This window comes from Triturus cristatus, chromosome 7 (genome assembly GCF_964204655.1).
Source record: "Triturus cristatus chromosome 7, aTriCri1.1, whole genome shotgun sequence".
In the NCBI taxonomy this organism is placed as follows: Eukaryota; Metazoa; Chordata; class Amphibia; order Caudata; family Salamandridae; genus Triturus; species Triturus cristatus.
In genome coordinates this window covers 415,794,271-415,814,005 of record NC_140590.1, presented here as the reverse complement: position 1 = coordinate 415,814,005, position 19,735 = coordinate 415,794,271, and the positions used below count along the sequence as shown (strand labels likewise).

General features: G+C 39.4%; 1 protein-coding gene across 2 annotated transcripts in view; it reads right to left on the bottom strand.

Moving 5' to 3' along the window:
• The window catches only part of LOC146809832 (histo-blood group ABO system transferase-like), a 944,014-nt gene that overhangs the window by 487,015 nt on the left and 437,264 nt on the right, over nucleotides 1-19,735 (bottom strand). For both annotated transcript variants that reach the window (XM_085616683.1, XM_085616682.1), the window contains exon 3: nucleotides 5,792-5,881. In XM_085616683.1, coding sequence (XP_085472809.1) covers nucleotides 5,792-5,881 — 90 coding nt within the window. The remainder of the gene's footprint in view (nucleotides 1-5,791; nucleotides 5,882-19,735) is intronic.

Here is a 19,735-nt window from a genome sequence, read left to right as displayed (position 1 = left end):
AACATTCTTGGACACGGAGGTATACATTTCTAATGGGGCCATTGAAACTAAATTATTTAGAAAGGAAACAGCCGGAAACACTATTTTACATTCTGCAAGTGCTCACCCCCAGCATCTTATCACCAGTATACCTTATGGTGAGATGCTGCGGCTCCGCAGGTTCAGTAGCAATGAGATGGAATTGGAGGCGGCCCAAGCAGCTAGTAAGGTCAGATTCCATCAACGGGGCTACTCTGCAAAGACCATTGATGGGGCCATTAGTAGATCTCGAATTAAATCTAGACAGGATTTACTTAATAAGTATGACATTGCGATTAACAGCAATACAACAACCCAAATAATTTCAGAACCTCAAAATGATTTCAGAATTATAACTGGGTTCAGTAAACAACACTCTGATCTCTATCGTATTTTTTATCGTAACTGGCCCATCCTTCTGAGTGACCCCGTACTAGGCCCAACATTGACCTGCAGAGCGACCGTGACGTTTAGTCGAGCACTCTCTATGAAAGATTACATAGTAGACACTAATCCTGAAATCATGGAAAAGACCAGTTGGCTCCAATCCAATGGGGGTTTCTTTAAATGTAAAACATGCAAAGCGTGCACACATGGGGTCAATACCAAACACTACAAAGATGGCTTTAGCGACAGAAAACATAGAATTGAGAAGTTTTTAACATGCAAAACGGAATTTGCAGTATATGTGCTCCAATGTCCCTGTGCACTAAGGTATGTAGGCAGTACCAAATTGGAGGTACATAAACGAATCCTTGAGCACCTGAGGGCAATCACGAACCAAGATAACACCTACCCAGTGGCTCGACATTTTAAGGATTTACACCACAGCAATAATTAGGATTTGACCTTTTTTGTCATCGACTCAGTACCACCTAGTAGACGCGTGGAAATAGGGAAACTAAGTTAAGGCAGTTGGAAACCAAATATATACTCCAAATTCCCGGGTGGGCTCAATGTCACAGAGGACCTACACATCATTTTGCATTAGAGTCACACTTCTCATTTTATATACATACTGTGGAGGTAATTACATGAGATCAATGCATATCAAGCCTGGATATATTGATTAGTATCTAACCAACTTTTTAGTGGTTTTTATCAATAGGTTTTTATATTAATGTGGGAAAATATTTTAACCTTTTTGTACTCTATTTATTGTTTTACTATCAAGAGTAGCTACTAATCATGAAGGATATTAGGTTAGCTTGAGGATGTCTAAAAGAATCAGACATTTCATATTATATCCACTTGGCATGGAGAGTTGATGACATTTGATTATGAGTACAACAACACCCCACAGTTATCAATTCTAATGTTGCTTAACCAATTAACCCCATGAGGCACATTTTACCCCCAGTCACAAATTACCTCCTGGCTTCGGCAACCGTCGGTATGTGCATACCCCCTATCTGTATTCTCTTGGAGGGTAATACCATACCAGGTATCATATTGGCAGGAATCTACAAAGCTGTATCTATTTATCTGTCAGGACTGATAGATACACGCAAGAGCAATGGATATCTGTAACTGGAATCAGTAGCGGATTTCCATCCTTACTTGTACTTTCATTGCAGTTTTCTAATTTAACTTCGTCTATGCTGTTTACATATTTATATATTTATAATGTTTTTATGAAATAGCTATGTATGTGAAATGACTGAGTGTTAAATTATTTGATAAAATGTTAATTTATTGGCATTTTTTTGCACTTAGCACACTTCCTCGTATACCTGCACAAGTGCAGGGATCTGCAGTTTGATATGTGTTTAGAACCATGATACATGGGGTTTCTTTTGGGGATTCATCCCGTTATTTTAAAAATGTGCAGACTCCAGTAGGACTTTACATTCTTACAGGAATCTTTTTTTGGCCACACAGGTTTACTATTGAGAGTTAATCAGGAACCGTAATAAACCCATTTATATGTTGTTTCGTGAGTGGGATGCAACAAAAATGGAGTCGGCCATTATTGATTCGACTATTTACATCAGCATCAAATTCATCAATATATATATAAATATAAAAAATTATTTTTGCTTGAATTCCTGTTGGTATTATACCAAATATAATATGATAAGTCCGCATGTCATGATTAAGATAATATTGTGATTTTGTAAGGCACTCCTATGTACAAAATTCATGTCTTGGCTCTTGACTTGTATTTCTGAAGTCTGCTTTCTATATCCATGTTGAACCATATCATGTGCAGAGTATCATTCTTCCTATTTAAGGAAGTGTTTTGTATTTGCATGTTGTCATGTGAACAAGGCTCAAGGGGAGCCGAAACGTTATGGCGACAAACTTGCAGTTAAGCTAATAAATTATCGCACGAAGAAGTTGGTCTGTGTTTGTGTTTTCTGACCAGAGGCTACGAGGAGGCAGCCCTGCCAGGGGAGCAATTCAACACTATTCCATTGTGAAATAGAGCGCAATGGTGTAGAGTGACGTAGCCTACAGAGGTGTAGAGTACAGTGGCATGGAGCAGAATGTGGTAGGGCATAGTGACGGAAAGTGCAGTGGTGCAAAGTAGTTGGCATAGGTACAGTGGTGTTGTGCAGTTCCCAATAATTTGTAGGACCTGCACGTTTGTTGGACAACATAAACTTTGAGTGAGGTGCCTAGATTGATTCCGGGCAACCCCACTGGATATGTTGGCATAGAGACCAGCTAGCTCACAGTGCCCCCATAACCCCCTAATCCTTACCAGGGAGTGAATAGTTTCTGGCAACCACTGAACATGAGAACCCTGACCCCTCAGGGATAGTGGAAACAGATCAGAACCTTTCGCTCATTTTCTCATGCTTATTTGTACTCAGAGAAGTATACAGAATACAAAGTGGGACATTTTCAATATATTTACTGAACCAACGTCTTTTGTTTAGAATACATGTGCTGCGATAATCAATCAATCAATCAATCAAAAATCAGGGTTTTGTAGAGCGTACTACTCACCCATGAGGGTCTCAAGGTGCTGAGGGAGGGAGGAGTGGGCAGCTCAGTTGGGGTCACATCAGGTCTTGAGGTCCTTTCTGAATTGGTGAAGTGTCGGGCTTCGTCGGAGGTTGAGGAGGAGTTTGTTCCAGGTCTTTGCTGCGAGGTAGAAGACATATCTTCCCCCTGCTGTGGTTCTGTAGACACGGGGGACAGTGGTGAGTTCGCCTGAGCGGAGGTTTCTTTTGGGGGCATCCATGGGGATTTGGTTGTTGAGGTATTGAGGTCCAGTGTTGTGGAAAGCTTTGTAGGTGTGTGAGCAGTTTGAAGGTTATTCTTCTTTTGACGGGGAGCCAGTGGAGGTCGCGGAGGTGTTGGGTGATGTGGTCATGTCGTGGGATGTCGGGTATGAGTCTGGTTGTGGTGTTCTGGATGGTCAGCAGTTTGCGGAGTAGTTTTTTGTTGGTTTCAGAGTAGAGAGCGTTTCCGTAGTCCAGTCTGCTGGTGATGGGTGTGTGGATGACGGTTTTCCTGGAGTCGGGGGGATCCACTTGAATGTCTTGCAAAGTATGCGGAGGGTGTTGAAGCATAAGGAGGATACATCTTTGATCTGGCGATTCATGGTGAGTGAAGACTCGAGTAAGATGCTTGATGTTGCAAGCGTGGTCCGTTGGGGTGGGTGGGGTTCTGAGGGCTGGGAGCCACTAGGTGTTGTCCCATGCAGAGGGTGTGGAGCCGAGGATGAGGACTTCAGTTTTCTCCGCATTGAGCTTCAGACAGCTGTTGCTCATCCAGGTCATGACAGCTTTCATCCCTACTTGGAAATTGCACCTGGTGATGTTAGGTTCCTTGGTGAGGGAGAGAATGAGATGGGTGTCATTGGGGTAAGAGATGATGCTGAGTCCATTGCTTCTGATGATGGCTGTGAGGGGGGCCATCTAGATGTTGACAGAAGCAGATGCAATTGATTACAAGCACCAAAGGCGTAAATAGTAAATACAGTTCTACCATGGTGCTAAAACAGTGTATATATGCAGGCATATAAACAAGGCAGTAAGTAATCCTAACTTCACTACACCTATACACCTAAATGCCTTTTGTGAATACCGAAAGTTATAAAGTTAGGATTTTTCTCAGTTTAGGAGTAGTAAAGTTAGGAATCCTAACTTCACTACTCCTAAATGCCTTTTGTGACTACCAAACATTGTAAAGTTAGGATTTTTCTCAGTTTAGGAGTAGTAAAGTTAGGAATCCTAACTTTACTACTCCTAAATGCCTTTTGTGAATGCCAAAAGTTGTAAAGTTAGGATTTTGTCTCATATTAATTTTGTGAATCGGGCCCTTAGAGGTACAGTGGCACAAAGTGGAGTGGCATCGTGTGCAGAGGCATCGAGTGCAGTGGTGTAGAGTAGATAGCTTCAGAGTAGAGTGAAGTGAAGAGAAGTGGCGCGGGTGGAGTGTAGTGGTGCAGGGTAGAGTGCAGTGGCATAGAGTACTGGCGTTGAGTCACTTGAGTAATTTGCTCCCCCTATTTGCGAAATCGCTAATTTTTTTACTTTAATGCATTGCATTTAAGGAATCTCAATTTGCGATTCCTTAAATGCAATCGCAATTTGAGAACTCGCAATTAATTGCGAATTCTCAAATTGCGAGTGCCTTGACCTTTCATGCATCGGAAATGCTCTTTTTGCGGGCGCAAACGGCCAATTTTTGCGAATCGCACTGTTTGCGCTCGCAAAAATGGTTGATGCATGTGCCCCTATGTTCATGTTCTGATAGATCATCTCATGTACGGTTGCTGGCATTCTGTGTCTGCAGTGATATGACATATAGCAGTTTCAGGTTCTTCTATCTGACCTAAAGTCTTCCCCATGACCGTCCATCGATGTCCTAATACCATTAATAGCGATAACAGATTAGCTCAGTATCAACCAGCCAAATGATTAGTTGATCCATGCCCACTGCAGCGCCAAATTGACAAGGGAATCCAAGATGGTATGCCAAATATTAAAAGTCTGTAATTTCCTGCACAGATTATAAATTCTCTGCTTACAACACTTGAGTTTATCAGTGCACCGTTTAGGATTTATCAGAGAGCAGTCTTTCTTCCTGAGAGAAAGACTTCCCGCCTCCATGAATGGGTGTCCACATTGCTGTAGAAAATGCTTCAGGTGAAAAGGAACATGGCTTTGTGTGTCTTCATGTCACTGTGGACATGTCATTATGTCTTTATTTTAAACCAGTAATTTTACTACAGGGAGAGATTCAGGAAGGAATGTTGTGATGGGCTCTTGCCTGGGCCATTGCTTTCCTACACTCATCATGATAATGAAGTCCGATGATCTCGGGTAAAGAGACAAAGTCTGGGTGGTGTGCTGACACTTGATCTTTCCTGTTAATTTAAGTGGAATGAAATGGTGGTGGAGGATGCACTTGAGGTGCTGTCGCTTTTCTAAGAGTAGGAGGTGGTGCTATGGACAATGAACATGGTGACAAAAAGCAAATATTAACAATATACAATGGACAGGCCCCTGGTTACTGGCATCTTTGTCCTCCCAGATCACATTTCTGAGTGAAGGAGTGTCTTGTGCCTTTTTGAGCACACCCCAGTGAGTAAGTGCTGATTCAAGTAAGATTCACAGCAAGATTAACAGCAAATAACCCCAGAACTACACATGTGTACCACTGAAGCAAATTGCAGACCAACTGATGTATTCATTCTTTCAGTCACTCAGTCATACCAATGATTTTATCTCAAACTGTTCAGCATCAAAATCATTCGGGCAAAGGTAGAGTATTAAAAATAAAGCAGGTATAATTTAAAACCACTATTGCTTACCTGGAAAAGTATATGTCAATAAACATAACTGTAAATGCCAGAGAGAAGAAGATAAGCGTTAGAGAAGATCGTACATAGTTTTCTTTATATCTGTTGAAAGAAAGAAACACCAGTGAGCCTCGAGTCAACAGGAAATGAGCTCCAAATACTTGCAAATAATAAAGGCGTTTCTCTTAATGGTATTGCTGGTGCCACCAAGGCTTCCATCGGTATGAATAAATCACAGTTGTTAAAGTCTAAGCCCATTCACACAATTTTCTCCAGAGGGGACAGGTCTTTCTAGTAGAGTGAGTGGTGAAAGGAAACAGATCACTGTTTATCATGTCAATGCAGTACAACCAAAGGGGCTACACATTAATCTACTCGACTCCCTGACCTGAGTTTAGTAGAGTTTAATTATTAATTTAGAAACAAGTCGATGTACATCAATTTCAGCATAATTGTATGAAAGTACAAAAAGAATAGAATAAGTCCAAATCTCCTTAAGATATGTACCCTATATAGTACAAAGCAATGACTAACTCTAAAATGACGCAGACAATCAGGAAAAATAAAAATAAACGAAGATTAACTTGCATCAAATTAATCTCTTCAATGAGCATGAGCAAACTATCTTTCCCTACACTACCTTAACAAGGACAACCCTAAACTGAAAGAATTTGAGTAAGGACATAATCAAGTAAGAAAGGTGTCAGCCGTCAGAGTCTTCAGTAGAAACACTCCGACCATGGGTCGAGTAGCTTAAAGCCACGCAAGCAGAAATGTAGGTCTGCTCTCTGAAAAAACCTAAGATGGACTCTCTCCCTCACTAAACACAGCACATAATATCAACTGCAGTCGACTTGACACTACTACATGACTTCTTCTTGGGAAATTTCTATAGCTCTGGCACGACTGGATACTCCCATCCCTGGTCATTCCTCTCCCATGAGAACTCCTCTCCTTGCTCATTTCTGCCATTTCCTCGGCTGACTCCTTCTCATGCTTTACTATCTACTAAGACAAAACCCCTTTATCCTAACTAATGAAGCTTCACCACACCAGCAGTGGAAACAAAATGAGACAAAACATTCCATCCCGAAGGCTGAACACAGACAAACATGAGTTTGCAATGACCCGGAGAACGTTAGGCTAAGATAAAATGGCACACAAAGTTAGGCCCCACTTTCAGTAGCTATTTTTGCTAGTGCACTGGATTACAAATATGTAACCATTTCTACAAAATTAAATAAAAGCAACTTCTCATACGCATGAATATAATGCAATAAACTATGAAAGTGTCATGGTAATCATACCTACACTTGATTAATTTGGGTTATACGTATGAATTGTCAAACAATAATTGCACACATCCTAATTAAGTATCTCGTTCTAAGACATTTCAAGTTAAATTCTCCTGTAACACTATTAACCACTTTCTAAACACGTATATCAAATAGAGTACTTTGATTATGCTATTCTCCATTCGTTTCAGTACAATTAGATACAACAGAGTGATTTTGAGTGTTGGCTTTGCTTGAGTATGATGCATTCCTACGTTATGTCAGATGGGAGCAAGATTACACTTCTTCACAGGTTAACCGTATATAATACCATCTGTCTTCAACAAACAGAACAGAAGAACACACCAATTCACAGAAACATTGCTTATAAATCTTTAATGTTTAAAGCGTCTCTAAACAGTATTCGACAATTAATTATAAAGCACAAACTGTTAGAATGCATCTTGCATTATGTATCTGGGGATACAATGGTATCTTCCGGTTTACAAAATAATGATTATTTAATTTGGCCTCCCCCCACATTTGCAGAGATAGCTGCAGCTGGGAGCTTCCTTGGTGGCTAGATTCTGTGAAGGAAACAAGAGAATTCGAAACACCTCTTGCAGTGGACGATTCACTCATATGTTTGTACACCTCCATGAGGCTAAGGTGTGCAAATAATTTCATTCCCCGCAGCAAACCTGCAACTAATCTGCAGATAGGCGGTGCACATGTGGATTCTTTAACAAGTGTATCATATTCCCCTGATTGTGTGAAATTATGTTTAAAAAATCGCTCTTAGGGTCGAGAGTGGGTTTTCAGGGAGGGGATGGCTTAGAAAGTTTGTGGACACTGCCAAACCTGTGTGTTTCTTGGTATTTACTAACCTTCGCAAGCCATATTTTCAACCTGTGCTTTGTTTGAGGCATCCTCTATTAAGGCCTCTCATGATTTACACAAGGGGATTGTATAATTATCACTGGCCAACCTTTCAATCCTAGTGTCTATGTCCAGGGAGGGAATGAGCGGAGAAAACCCTAAGCCTGGATGAGGTATTGGGCATCGAGTTGCACCCGGTGAAAAAAAGGTAAAGACGTTTTAAAGTGCAGTTGCATTTGTGTTTTTTTAATTCACTTATGCCAGTAACATGGAATTCATACAATCCTGGGAAACCGATTGTTCCAAAAGTTGTGAAAACCTTTGTGGATTGCAATGTTGTTGGAAAATTGCTATAAGTAGAGGAGGAAACTTACAAGAGCATTTTCCGAGTATATTTTGTGTTTTGAGCCCTCTAAAATGAGTGTCCGCGTGAATGGCGGCGCGGGGGTGAAGCTCTCTGGAGGGATTACGAGTCTCCGCGGTCCCTGGCAGTGACGGGCGAAATTGAGATGCGCATTGGTCGTCGGAATGCTCGCTGAGTAACGTGAGCGTTCTGAAGAGGCTCATACCCATCAGGAAATGCATTTTTTACACAAGTGAGTCGGTTTTGTGGAAACAAAATGCGGCGGCCGCCATTTTGAATTACTCACGATCGGAAGATTTCCTCATAATTACTGGGATGCTTTCACTCATGCCATTTTATTGCTCTTTTTGGCATGATTCATGTTAGGGCATTCTACTGGATTGAATATGCAGTTTTGTTCTTTTTTCTGATTAATTGGCTGATTCTTCACTTTTTTCTGACTAAAAGAGGGCTCTGTCGACCATTTTGAGTGATTCCATTATTTCTTATGACGCCTTTACCTCAGTCCATAGGAACTTAACCATTATTCTGTCCTTTATGCTGCAATATTAAACAACAAAGCTTGAGTTGCATTGACTTTCACCTTTCGCGCCTTGGCAAATTTTACCACAGTTGTGACCTTGTTTGTTCTGCCTATGCTTTGCCGGATGCTGCGATTTTGATTTGGATGTACATTGGCTGTCACTCACATTGCCTCTTTTATTATATATAAATTCTACATCACAGAGCTACTTTTTTTGTCTATTTTTGCCTGAGGGCTACGTTGGTGCTTTCTTTTATGGGCAGGACGAAGGGTGTTTCATCTACAAAGACAAAACAAAAGCACGTCTTTATTAAAAACTTTAAGATCTTCTCTGCTTATTCTAAACTAGAAGATTCTCTGCAGCTGTCACCAAGTTCCTTGGCGGTCGTCATGGATCCCTTACCTACGCCACCTGAGAAGTCACGTACTAAGCGTCTAAAGCACAATTCTCCTTCTCCTCCTAAATCAGCTTCTCCGGTCTCCATGGAAATGCTGTTGGATGAGATAAGAGCCCTTTGACCCTTTATGGAGGAAACCAATTCTAAACTACAAATTCTCACAGGCAACTGGACTCAACTCGACACATGAGTCGCTGCAGTTGAACAGAGTATCTCCACCTTTAAGGATACGACTGCGAGTGTCTCCCAGCTTCAGTCTCAAGTTTCGACACTCCAAAAGCAGATTGAGGACCTTGAAAACCGCAAGAGGAGGAATAATCTGCATATCTATGGCCTGGAGGATGGAGTTGAGGGGTCCGACCCCTTACCTTCTTTTCGTCCCTCCTTCCCAAGGTGTTACGTCTAGCTGAGGGCACAAAACTAAACATTCAAAGAGCACACAGGCTTGGTCATCCTTCCTCCAACATGTCGCCTTCACAACGACCAAGGGGAGTAATTATATAGTTCCTGGAGTACACAGATCTGTTATTGGTGCTGTCTGCGGCTAAATCTGCTCAACGCATTACTTGGTCTGGTTCAACTCTGTTTTTCGTGCAGGATTATGCTAAGGCCACTGCTAACAGACAAAAAGCTTTTCTTAATTTGCGACCAGCTCTCCGTTCGTTGGGAGCCCGCTATGGCCTCTTTCATCCATGCTTGTTCAAGGTTACATACAATAATAGAACCACAATGTATGATGATCCAATAAGGCTACAGAGTTTTATTAATTCATGCAATCCGAATGCTATCGATACTCAACGACCTTCTCCTTCGGACACTTCCTGACTTTATGTGTTTCTTGAACTCATGCATTCCTTGATCCCTCATGGGCTGCCTGTTCAATCTTCCATATGATTTCTTATTCACTCATGGTTGGTTTTCTATATATCTTCCCGTCTCATTCAGGTTTTGATTTATCCTGTGTGGAATTTTGCATATCAATTAGCTTCTTAAATTACCTGGACCATCCCCCTCGTGTTATCCTACCTTGAATGTTGTTTGTTCTATCACAATTGTTTCGTTTTCACTGTTTCCTGGTCTCTTGTTCAATGTATCTTTTACCGCCTTCCCTTCTATTTGATGATTTCTGTTTACAAAAGGTTCCATGTTGCTGATTCATTTAGTCTAGCTCTTCAGTTTTTTAACGTTGTTTCTGTTTTTGATTATTTCCATATTTAACTTAATTATCGTTTCAATATTGGTTCTAATCCTTATTATTCTTCGCCCTTACAGATCTTTCAGTCCTATACCGGGGTTTCTCCTGGATCCCCCGTTTGTCTGACCCCAGTCGTACCGCCTTTCCCATGTGGTTCCATTCCCTTCTCGTATCTCCCTGAGTCTTCTTTTTGTAGGTACGCTGTATGTTGGTATGTCCTTTCTTTTGCCTTTTGTTTTATGCTTTGTAACACATTCCTCTATCTTTTTTCTTCATCATTCTATTTCTGCACTCATTTCTTCTTATGAGACTGTTCTCTCTTTTCTCTTTCCGTTGCTTGTACAGTCTCTATAACTTTCCTTATTCTAAGCTTATTTTATTCTTCTTACTATTTCTTTTCTCCTTTAACAATCTACAATGTCTTTACATAGATTTGGATTTTAGCATCATTAACTTGAGTTCTTTTGATGTAGCTTACTATATTGTTGTGCTTTGGACTGTCGTTTTACACGGTTATTTATACTCTGTTTTAATTTGTTATGCCGCTTAAGTTGGTTTCGTGGAACATAAGGGGATTAAACTCTCCTATTAAGAGACAGAGGGTTTTAGCACATTTAGCTAAGTTGAATGCTGATATTATCTTCTTACAAGAAACACACCTTACGGATAGTGAGTCTTTGAATTTAAAAAGAGGTTGGGTGGGTGAGGCTTATTTTTCTCCTGGGGACGGCAAACGAAATGGTGTTGGGATATTATGTCGTAAGTCTCTTCCAGTTACATTAATGTCGGAAGAAATGGATGTTACAGGGAGATGGCTTATTGTTAAATTATCACTAAAAGGTGTTTCATTCTCTCTTCTTAATGTTTACCCACCCACGGGGGGAGATACCTATTTCTGGAACACCTTGGCCACACGAATATCTAATTGCATTGAGGATAATTTTGTTATGGCTGGAGACTGCAACCAAGTGTTAGACCCTTTTATAGATAGGAATTCTAAAGTTCCTTTTATTCCCAATAAAATACAGAAGTCCTTTGTTCACACTATATCCCAACATAAATTGCTTGATGCTTGGCGCCTTTGTAATCCAACCACTAGGGAGTACTCCTTTTATTCTTCAACGCACCATACCCAATCAAGAATTGACTATGTCTTTGTTTCTGATAATATTTCGCAGTTCCTCACATTTGCAGATATTGGCCTCATTCTTTTATCAGATCATGCACCTATTTCCATTGGCTTTGATATACTGCCCAGGAATACCGCCCCTAGAAGATGGAGTTTTAATAACGCTCTCCTTTTGGATCCCAAATTCCCAGCTTCCTTTACTTCTTTTTTTGGTGATTACTTTGATAGAAATTGCACAGAGCCTTTATCACCTGCAACTATTTGGGATGCCTTTAAGGCGTCAGCGAGAGACTTTATTATAAACTTTGTTGCGAAGAAGCGGAAAACTGCACGTAAGATTACGACAGATCTCCTCCAAGACATTAAGGCACTAGAGCATTCATACTTTACATCCCACTCGGAGGAATGCTTAAAAGCCCTTATTAATGGTAAACTGAAGTTTGATAAAAAGTCAACAGAGGACACCTCCCTTTATTTGTTAAAATCGAGCGCAAAAGTTTACGAGGGCAAAAATAAAGCAGGGAAAATCCTAGCCAATTATCTCAAGATTCGCCAAAATAAATTGAGTATTGACTCTGTCTTTGATGAGCATTCAATTTTAAAGTTTAAAGATGTCGAAATTCTGAACAAGTTTTCTCTTTTCTATAAATCCTTATATTCTTCTGAAACTCAACCTACGGATCATTCGTTGTCGCAGTTCTTTTCTAGTATCCAGAAGCTTCAGGAAGCACCTCCGGATTTGTCCTGCCTAGAATCTGGTCTTTGCAACAGGAACTTTTAACTGCTCTTCAAAGTCTCAAAAAAGATAAAGCCCCTGGTCCAGATGGCTTCACTGTTGAATTTTATACTCAATTTTCTCAGCTTCTAATTCCCGAGTTACATTCACTTATTAGTTTTTTTTCTTCCTCCAATAACTCCTCTGGTTCATTTTCAGAAGCTCACATTTGTCTTATCCCCAAGGATGGTAAAGACTCCAGATACTGCGAAAACTATAGACCTATCTCACTTGTTAATATTGATTATAAAATTTTCTCTAAAGCCTTAGCCATACGTCTAGATTCCTATTTACCAAATTTACTAGAGAAAGAACAATCCGGCTTTGTTGAAGGTCGAGTCATTTCTGATAATACGCGACTCTTTTTTGATATTCTATCCAAATCATCCGATCATAATCACTCTTTAGCGGCAATAGCACTAGATGCCGAAAAGGCTTTTGATAGAGTCAAATGGAAATATCTATTTTATACCTCAAAATGGTTTGGATTTGGCCCCAACTTCATAAATTTACTTTCTCTTCTCTATTCTAATCTTCGCGCAGCAATTTGTGCTAATGGCTTAATCTCCCCTTTTTTTAACTTAGGCAGAGGAGTGCGTCAAGGCTGTCCTCTTTCACCTTTCCTCTTTAATTTAGCCCTTGAACCTTTTTTATCCAAATTGCATCAAAATCCTAGTATTTTTGGGTTTCAATCTTCGAATGTCCACATTAAACTCGCAGCATATGCCGATGATATCTTACTCTTTATCTCCAAACCAGAAGAATCAATTCATGCTTTTTTAGCAGAGGTGAAATCTTCTATTTCTGGGTATCAGTTAAATAATGATAAGTGCAAAATGTTGCCTTTAACAAAGTATACTTTTAGTTCAGAATTTCAAGCTTCCCGTTTTAACTGGAATCCGAATAACATTAAACACTTGGGTCTACATTTTACACCTTCAATTTCAGAAATGGTCACTTTATGTATGAATAAATGCATTCAGAAGATTTCCAACTTAACTTCTAAATGGCATCCTCTATATCTGTCCTGGTGGGGTCGCCTGGATACCATCAAGATGATGTTATCGCCCATAGTCCTATTCACTATCTCGAATATCCCGGTCCCAATTGCTACTAAATTATTTTAAAAAGTTAATTCCATCTTATCCTCTTTTCTGTGGAGTAATAAAAAACCCAGAATGTCTTTGCTAAAATTAATTCGCCCCAAATCAGAAGGAGAAGTCAATTTCCCTGATTTCCAGGCTTATCAGAAAGCTTTCTTGTTGCGTCAGGCTTCTCTATGGTTGCTTGACTCTGCAGATGATTGTCCTCTTTGGACCTCAATGGAACGCCTCTTTTTAGCTCCTTATTCCTTCTCTGAATATCTCTCCTACTCCCGTAAGCCACAATCTATTTCTACTCCTATAATAAAACATACATCTAAATTGCTTGAATTATGCTCACTCTCTCCTCTGGATTCTAAAGATTCCTTTTTAAATTCAACGATTTGGCATAATAAACAGTTGTTGATCCAGAATAATCCCTTCTATTAGACGACTTGGAGACAGAGAGGCTTAATTTGGATTTATCAATTATTTTCAGAATCGCAATTCATACCTTTTGATAAGCTCAGGCTATTATTCAATTTGACGGCCTCCTTTCTCAATAAATATAACTTAATCAAAGGCAGCGTCCTAGATTCTCTTATCCATATTCACACCTTACAAGACACTTCTAATGGTTCAGATCCCCCTACCAGTCTTCAGACTTTGTTAATGACCACGCCTAAGGCGTCTATTATTTACAGATACTTACAGGGCAATGACACTAACAGACAGAAGACAAAAATCGAACTAGCATGGGAACGAGATTTTACTACATGTTGGCCTTTACCACTGTTGAAAGGCATATGGATTAAACTATGTAAGGCCTCACGAGCAGCAAATATTACCCAAACGTTATTTTTAGTTTACAACAGACTGTTATTTACACCAGTTAACCTTTCTAAACACTTCTCATCTACCCCAGATACGTGTTTGACATGTTCCTCTCCCAACGCTGATTTATTTCACATGTTGTTTAATTGCTCACAGGTTCATAGATTCTGGCAACAAGTCTGGGCTCAAATTAATCTAATTAACAACACTAAGGGGTATATTTACAAGGAGGCGATAATAAATTATCGCCGCTTTTGCGGCCGTTTTTGGCCGAAAAGCGGCGATAATTTTATCGCCTAATTAGCAAGGTCACGCTAACGCGTGAAACCTTGCTTTAGTGTCGGGATTCCTAACGCCCAGCTTTGCATCTCTAATGAGATGCAAAGTGGGCGATCCTGACCTGACATGATAGGAGAAATGTCGCTAAGCGACATTTCTCCTTCATCAAGCCCCACGCTATGAAGCATAGCAGCAGGAAAAGTAGCGATAACCTCTGTTATTGCTACTTTCCTTACGCCTGCTTCAGGACTGACTTAGCCATGATATCCTATAGAAGGTGGATATCATGGCTAAGTTTGTGAGTTCCTATCAACAACTAACGTGAGATTATCGCTGGGTTTCCAGCGATAATTTCACGTTAGGCAGTTAGCGTGAGGATTTTTATCGCTTTTGAGATAAGCGTTGCTAATAGCACGCTATCTCAGTTATAAAAATCCACACTAGCCGGCGATAATTATCCTAGCGCTAAGTGCGCTTAGCGATAATTATCACCGGTTGTTGTTGATCTGCCCCTGAGTTTCCCTTCTCCTTTACTCATATCTTCTTAGGTAGCCTTTCTCCTATCTGGGATGATACGCCTTTCAATGTCAAGATTATTGATTTATTATTAGCAGTGGCCTTTCAACAAATTACTGTCACTTGGAAAGACTCATCGAAAATCTCTTATAGGGCTTGGTGCTATACCGTCTGCCATAATCACAGGCTGGACAATGCTTTTGTATTCCCTCCATGTTTGGCTACAAACTGCGCTGATTTATGGTCGTCTGTCACAATGTTTATTGATACAAATGCTAAACAGTATTCGTTACCACGCCCTTCTCAACAGGAGGTTCCTAAGCCACCCTAGACTCCCTAATTGTTCCACAAGTTTTTTCTATTTATCTAAATGGCATATATATTTCAATTGTTCTGTATATTTCTGTTTCAATTTACGTTTTTTGTCCAATGCTATTATTCTGTATATGATAAGCTTGGAATGTGAAGATGTACAACTTATTTTGCATATCTTGTTCAGTCACTTCAATTTCTTTTCAATAAACTTAAAATGAGTGTACATTTGTAAAGGGATTTGCTCATGGATGATATTACACCAATATGGGGCCATTTATCCTGTGAGCGAATGTGTTCAAAAAGACAAGATGTGAGTGTCTCACATTGCTTTCAGCAGCTAATATATATATATGTATATATATATATATATATATATATGAAGCAACTCGCAATTCTTTTTCCTGAAGGAAAATCACGGGCACAGACCACTGTTATACCAGAACAGTTTGCTTTATTTATTTCCCAATTTCGATGTCCAGAAGCGTTTCGGCCGTCCAAGCAGCCTTGATCACCTGACCACACGCATTGACAAGCCCTCAATTTAAAGTGCTAGTGCTAATTACCTTAGTAGTAAACATGGAAAAGTTACTGTTTGTCTCGTCATTTTTAACATAGTCATATATTGCTAATGCAAAGACAATTACCAAGGAGTATTTGAAAATTCAAAAGCTTAAATGCCACTATTAGTAAAGTTCAGTTTTTTCTAAACATTTCCCCTAATTGGTAATTAATGACAATAAAGAATTTTTTCTGACACATGATTACTATATATTTTGCTTACTTAGCCGTGTTAGTGAATAAAAAAAGAAATCAAAAAATTATTATTAATCTATATACATTTCCACAATAGTCCAACACTTTGTTTAACATCTAGTTAATCAAATAAAGTGCATGAATGCAACTGTGTTAAAAGGACATAAAGTGACTGATGCTTAGGGGTGCAAATTTCGCGAGTTGAGGTAGGAGACATAGACAAATAAAGTGCAGTAAACAATTGACATCGGTTATTCAGAAATGCAATAGTAAGATAATGAGCTAAAAGATGGCTTGTGACATATTTAAAATGATCAATAAAAAAGACACCAGGTAAATAAAACCTACCCTGCCTTTAAAACCAATCATTAAAAATATATATGTTCATAAAAAACAAGCCCAAGAACCTTCAAATGGATACGTGACATTCCCAGGGAGAAACAGACACCCTGTAACAATATATTGTTGCCAGATACACTATTTAAACTTATAAGAAGGTATAAAGGTCTTCTGTTGCATTGAGACCCCCCGGCCATTTGGAATCGTATTCTAATATATACTGTGTTCCCAGGCGACGTAGGGTGGCCTCTCTATTTCCACCCCTTCGCTTCTGGGGAACTGATTCAATTGCAAAGTACCTAAGACATTTGGGGTTACTTTCATGCATTTTTTCAAAGTGTCTAGCTACAGGGTAATTTTGGTCCTTAATAACAATAGCTCTAATATGCTGCAAGATTCGTTTGTGGACTGCCAGTTTGGTACTGCCTATGTATTTTAAGGGACAGTCACATTGTAACACATAGACACAAAAGTCTAGTTTGCACGTCAGATGTTGCTTAATTTCCCTTGGAATTTCTGAAAAAGCAGTGCAATATGTTTTTGTATTTGTACCAAACTGGCAAGCCTTGCAGGACGAGCATTTAAAAAAACCTTTTCTTGTAGGTAGCCATGTCTGTTTTTTAAAACTTTCTTGGCTTTTGTCCGTTAACATATTCCCCATGCTTCTGGACTTACGGAAGCTGATTGGAGGATTTGAGGGCATAAGGCAACCAATCACTGGATCTTCACGAATTAGATGCCAGCTATATATATATATTTTTTTCCAATCCTGGTCTCTCGCATGCAGAAACAGGCACTGACTCCGTGGGATATATATATATATATATATATATATATATATATATATATATATATATATATATATATTCAGTGAAAAAACCATAGGTTTCACACACGTTATAGTTAGGAATTAGCATTTAAAAAACCTTAGAAATTCAGTGAAAAAACCATAGGTTTCACACATGTTATAGTTAGCTGGACATTTTACTCGTAAAAAACCAATGAAATTGCCCCGTTATAGTTAGTTCAGCTAACTATAACTCGCGCGCCCGCAATGCACTGCTGATGACGTCACATATTACATCACTCATGACATGGTCAGTGACATCACTCATGACATCACTGATGACATCTCAAATGACATCACTGATGACATCACTGATGACATCATCCAGTGAATGTGTGTTTTTCTGAAAATTAAATATGTTTTATATATGTATATCTCAAGGTCGATGGAAGAATAAATGGGTATATAAGTGTCTAAATGGATGATTTGTTTTTGAAAAATTGATTGTGTAACTGACTGATTAAGTGTATCATAGTGAATACATGGCTTAGTGAGTAATGTTTAAATATGTAAATATCTGTATCAGTCTCTCACTTTGTGTATAAGTGGCTGCATGGGTTGGTGAGTAGCTACATGGGTGTCTATATAGGTTATTAGTTGGTTTTTTGAGTATCAGTCTGAGTGTCTGCATGGTTCGGTGGGGGGTATTACGTAGTGCATAGGTGCATGAATGAGGGACTCACTGTTTGTATGGGTTGAACACAGCATGTGTGCAGGACTGTATGGGTGGATGAGTGTGTGTATGGGTGTGTTAGTGAGTGAATGACTGTCTCAATATTGTCTTTATGAGTAACTACATATGTTTTAAACTAGTATATGTGACTATTGGTGTATATATGTGAGTATATGTGAGAGTGAGAGATTGAAAGAGTTCCTGTATGAATAAGTATGTGTTTCTATAAGTGATTGTTTAAAAGACTAAGTATGTGTAAGTTTCCGTAGAAGTAAGTGTGGTGGTGTGTGTATAACTGTATATGCAAGTAAATGTATGTTTGATTCTTTGTTAGCATGAGTGACTATGTGTGTGAGTAACTCTATGGATGAGTGGCATTGTGTAACAGGATGTATAGGTGTATGAGTACATATGATGAGTGAGTACATGTATGAGTGACTGAATTGGACTGTTGGTGAATGAGTGGATGTGTATGTGGATCTTAGAATTACTGAAAAGGTTGTTTTAACTGGTATTGGTATGTCCATTGTTTTGAACATTGTAGTTTCTATTTTTGAATGTGTGTGTCAAAGGTTATATTAGGGGAAGAGGAGGTCTGCCACTCTATCACAAGGATGATGTCATCAGTGATGTCATCAGTGATGTCATTTGAGATGTCATCAGTGATGTCATGAGTGATGTCACTGACCATGTCATGAGTGATGTAATATGTGACGTCATCAGCAGTGCATTGCGGGCGCGCGAGTTATAGTTAGCTGAACTAACTATAACGGGGCAATTTCATTGGTTTTTTACGAGTAAAATGTCCAGCTAACTATAACATGTGTGAAACCTATGGTTTTTTCACTGAATTTCTAAGGTTTTTTAAATGCTAATTCCTAACTATAACGTGTGTGAAACCTATGGTTTTTTCACTGAATTTCAAAGGTTTTTTAAATGCTAATTCCTAACTATAACGTGTGTGAAACCCATGGTTTTTTCAGTGAATTTGCAAGGTTTTTTAAAAGCTAATTTTTTTTATTCTTCAATTTTTTCAAACATATTTTTAATTTAATTTTCTTACCTTTTATAAAGACTATGCTTTAATTTTTAAAATCCTTAAATATTTTTTTTTAATATATTTTTTAAAATAAACATGTAAAATTTATTTCCAGTTCTTTTTTTTTTTTTTTTTTTTTTTTAGTACGCGTACCGTAAGCTCACGGTAAGCGTACGGTTTACGCAACGTCCGTAATCTATCTACGCTGCTTGCGTATAGTTACGCACTTTGCGTAGCCGCGCGTACTGCGCGTGGGACGCGTGCGCGCTTACGCCACACGCGCACGTTACGCGGAAGTGCCGGGGAGTGACTGTTATGCGCATGCGCGCAAGCGCGTGTCTTTTTTACGCGCACGCGTACTTTTTGCCGTAAGCGTACCGTAAGCGTACCGTAAGCGTACGGTAGGTCATGTGATCTTGAAACACAACTTTTGATTGGTTGAAACTACTTTCAGTTCTAGAACTCTCCTACACCACACCCATTCCCCTCATTTCTGCTTGTGATCCCTTGGGAGAAGGAGCTGGTTTGTCTTTGGGATACGATGGCAGAACAGCAGAGCTCTTCTGAGAGTGAGGCTAGCACTAGCAGCACTGTCTTGAGGCAGAGATCGAGGAAACAAAAGCCTTCTTATGTTTGGGATTATTTTACTTTTCCAGAAGGCCAGCAAAAGGTGAATGCACCCTTAGTTACTTGCAAGCTGTGTCAGCGTGTACTTTCTAGAGGTAATCCTAACAGGAAGTAT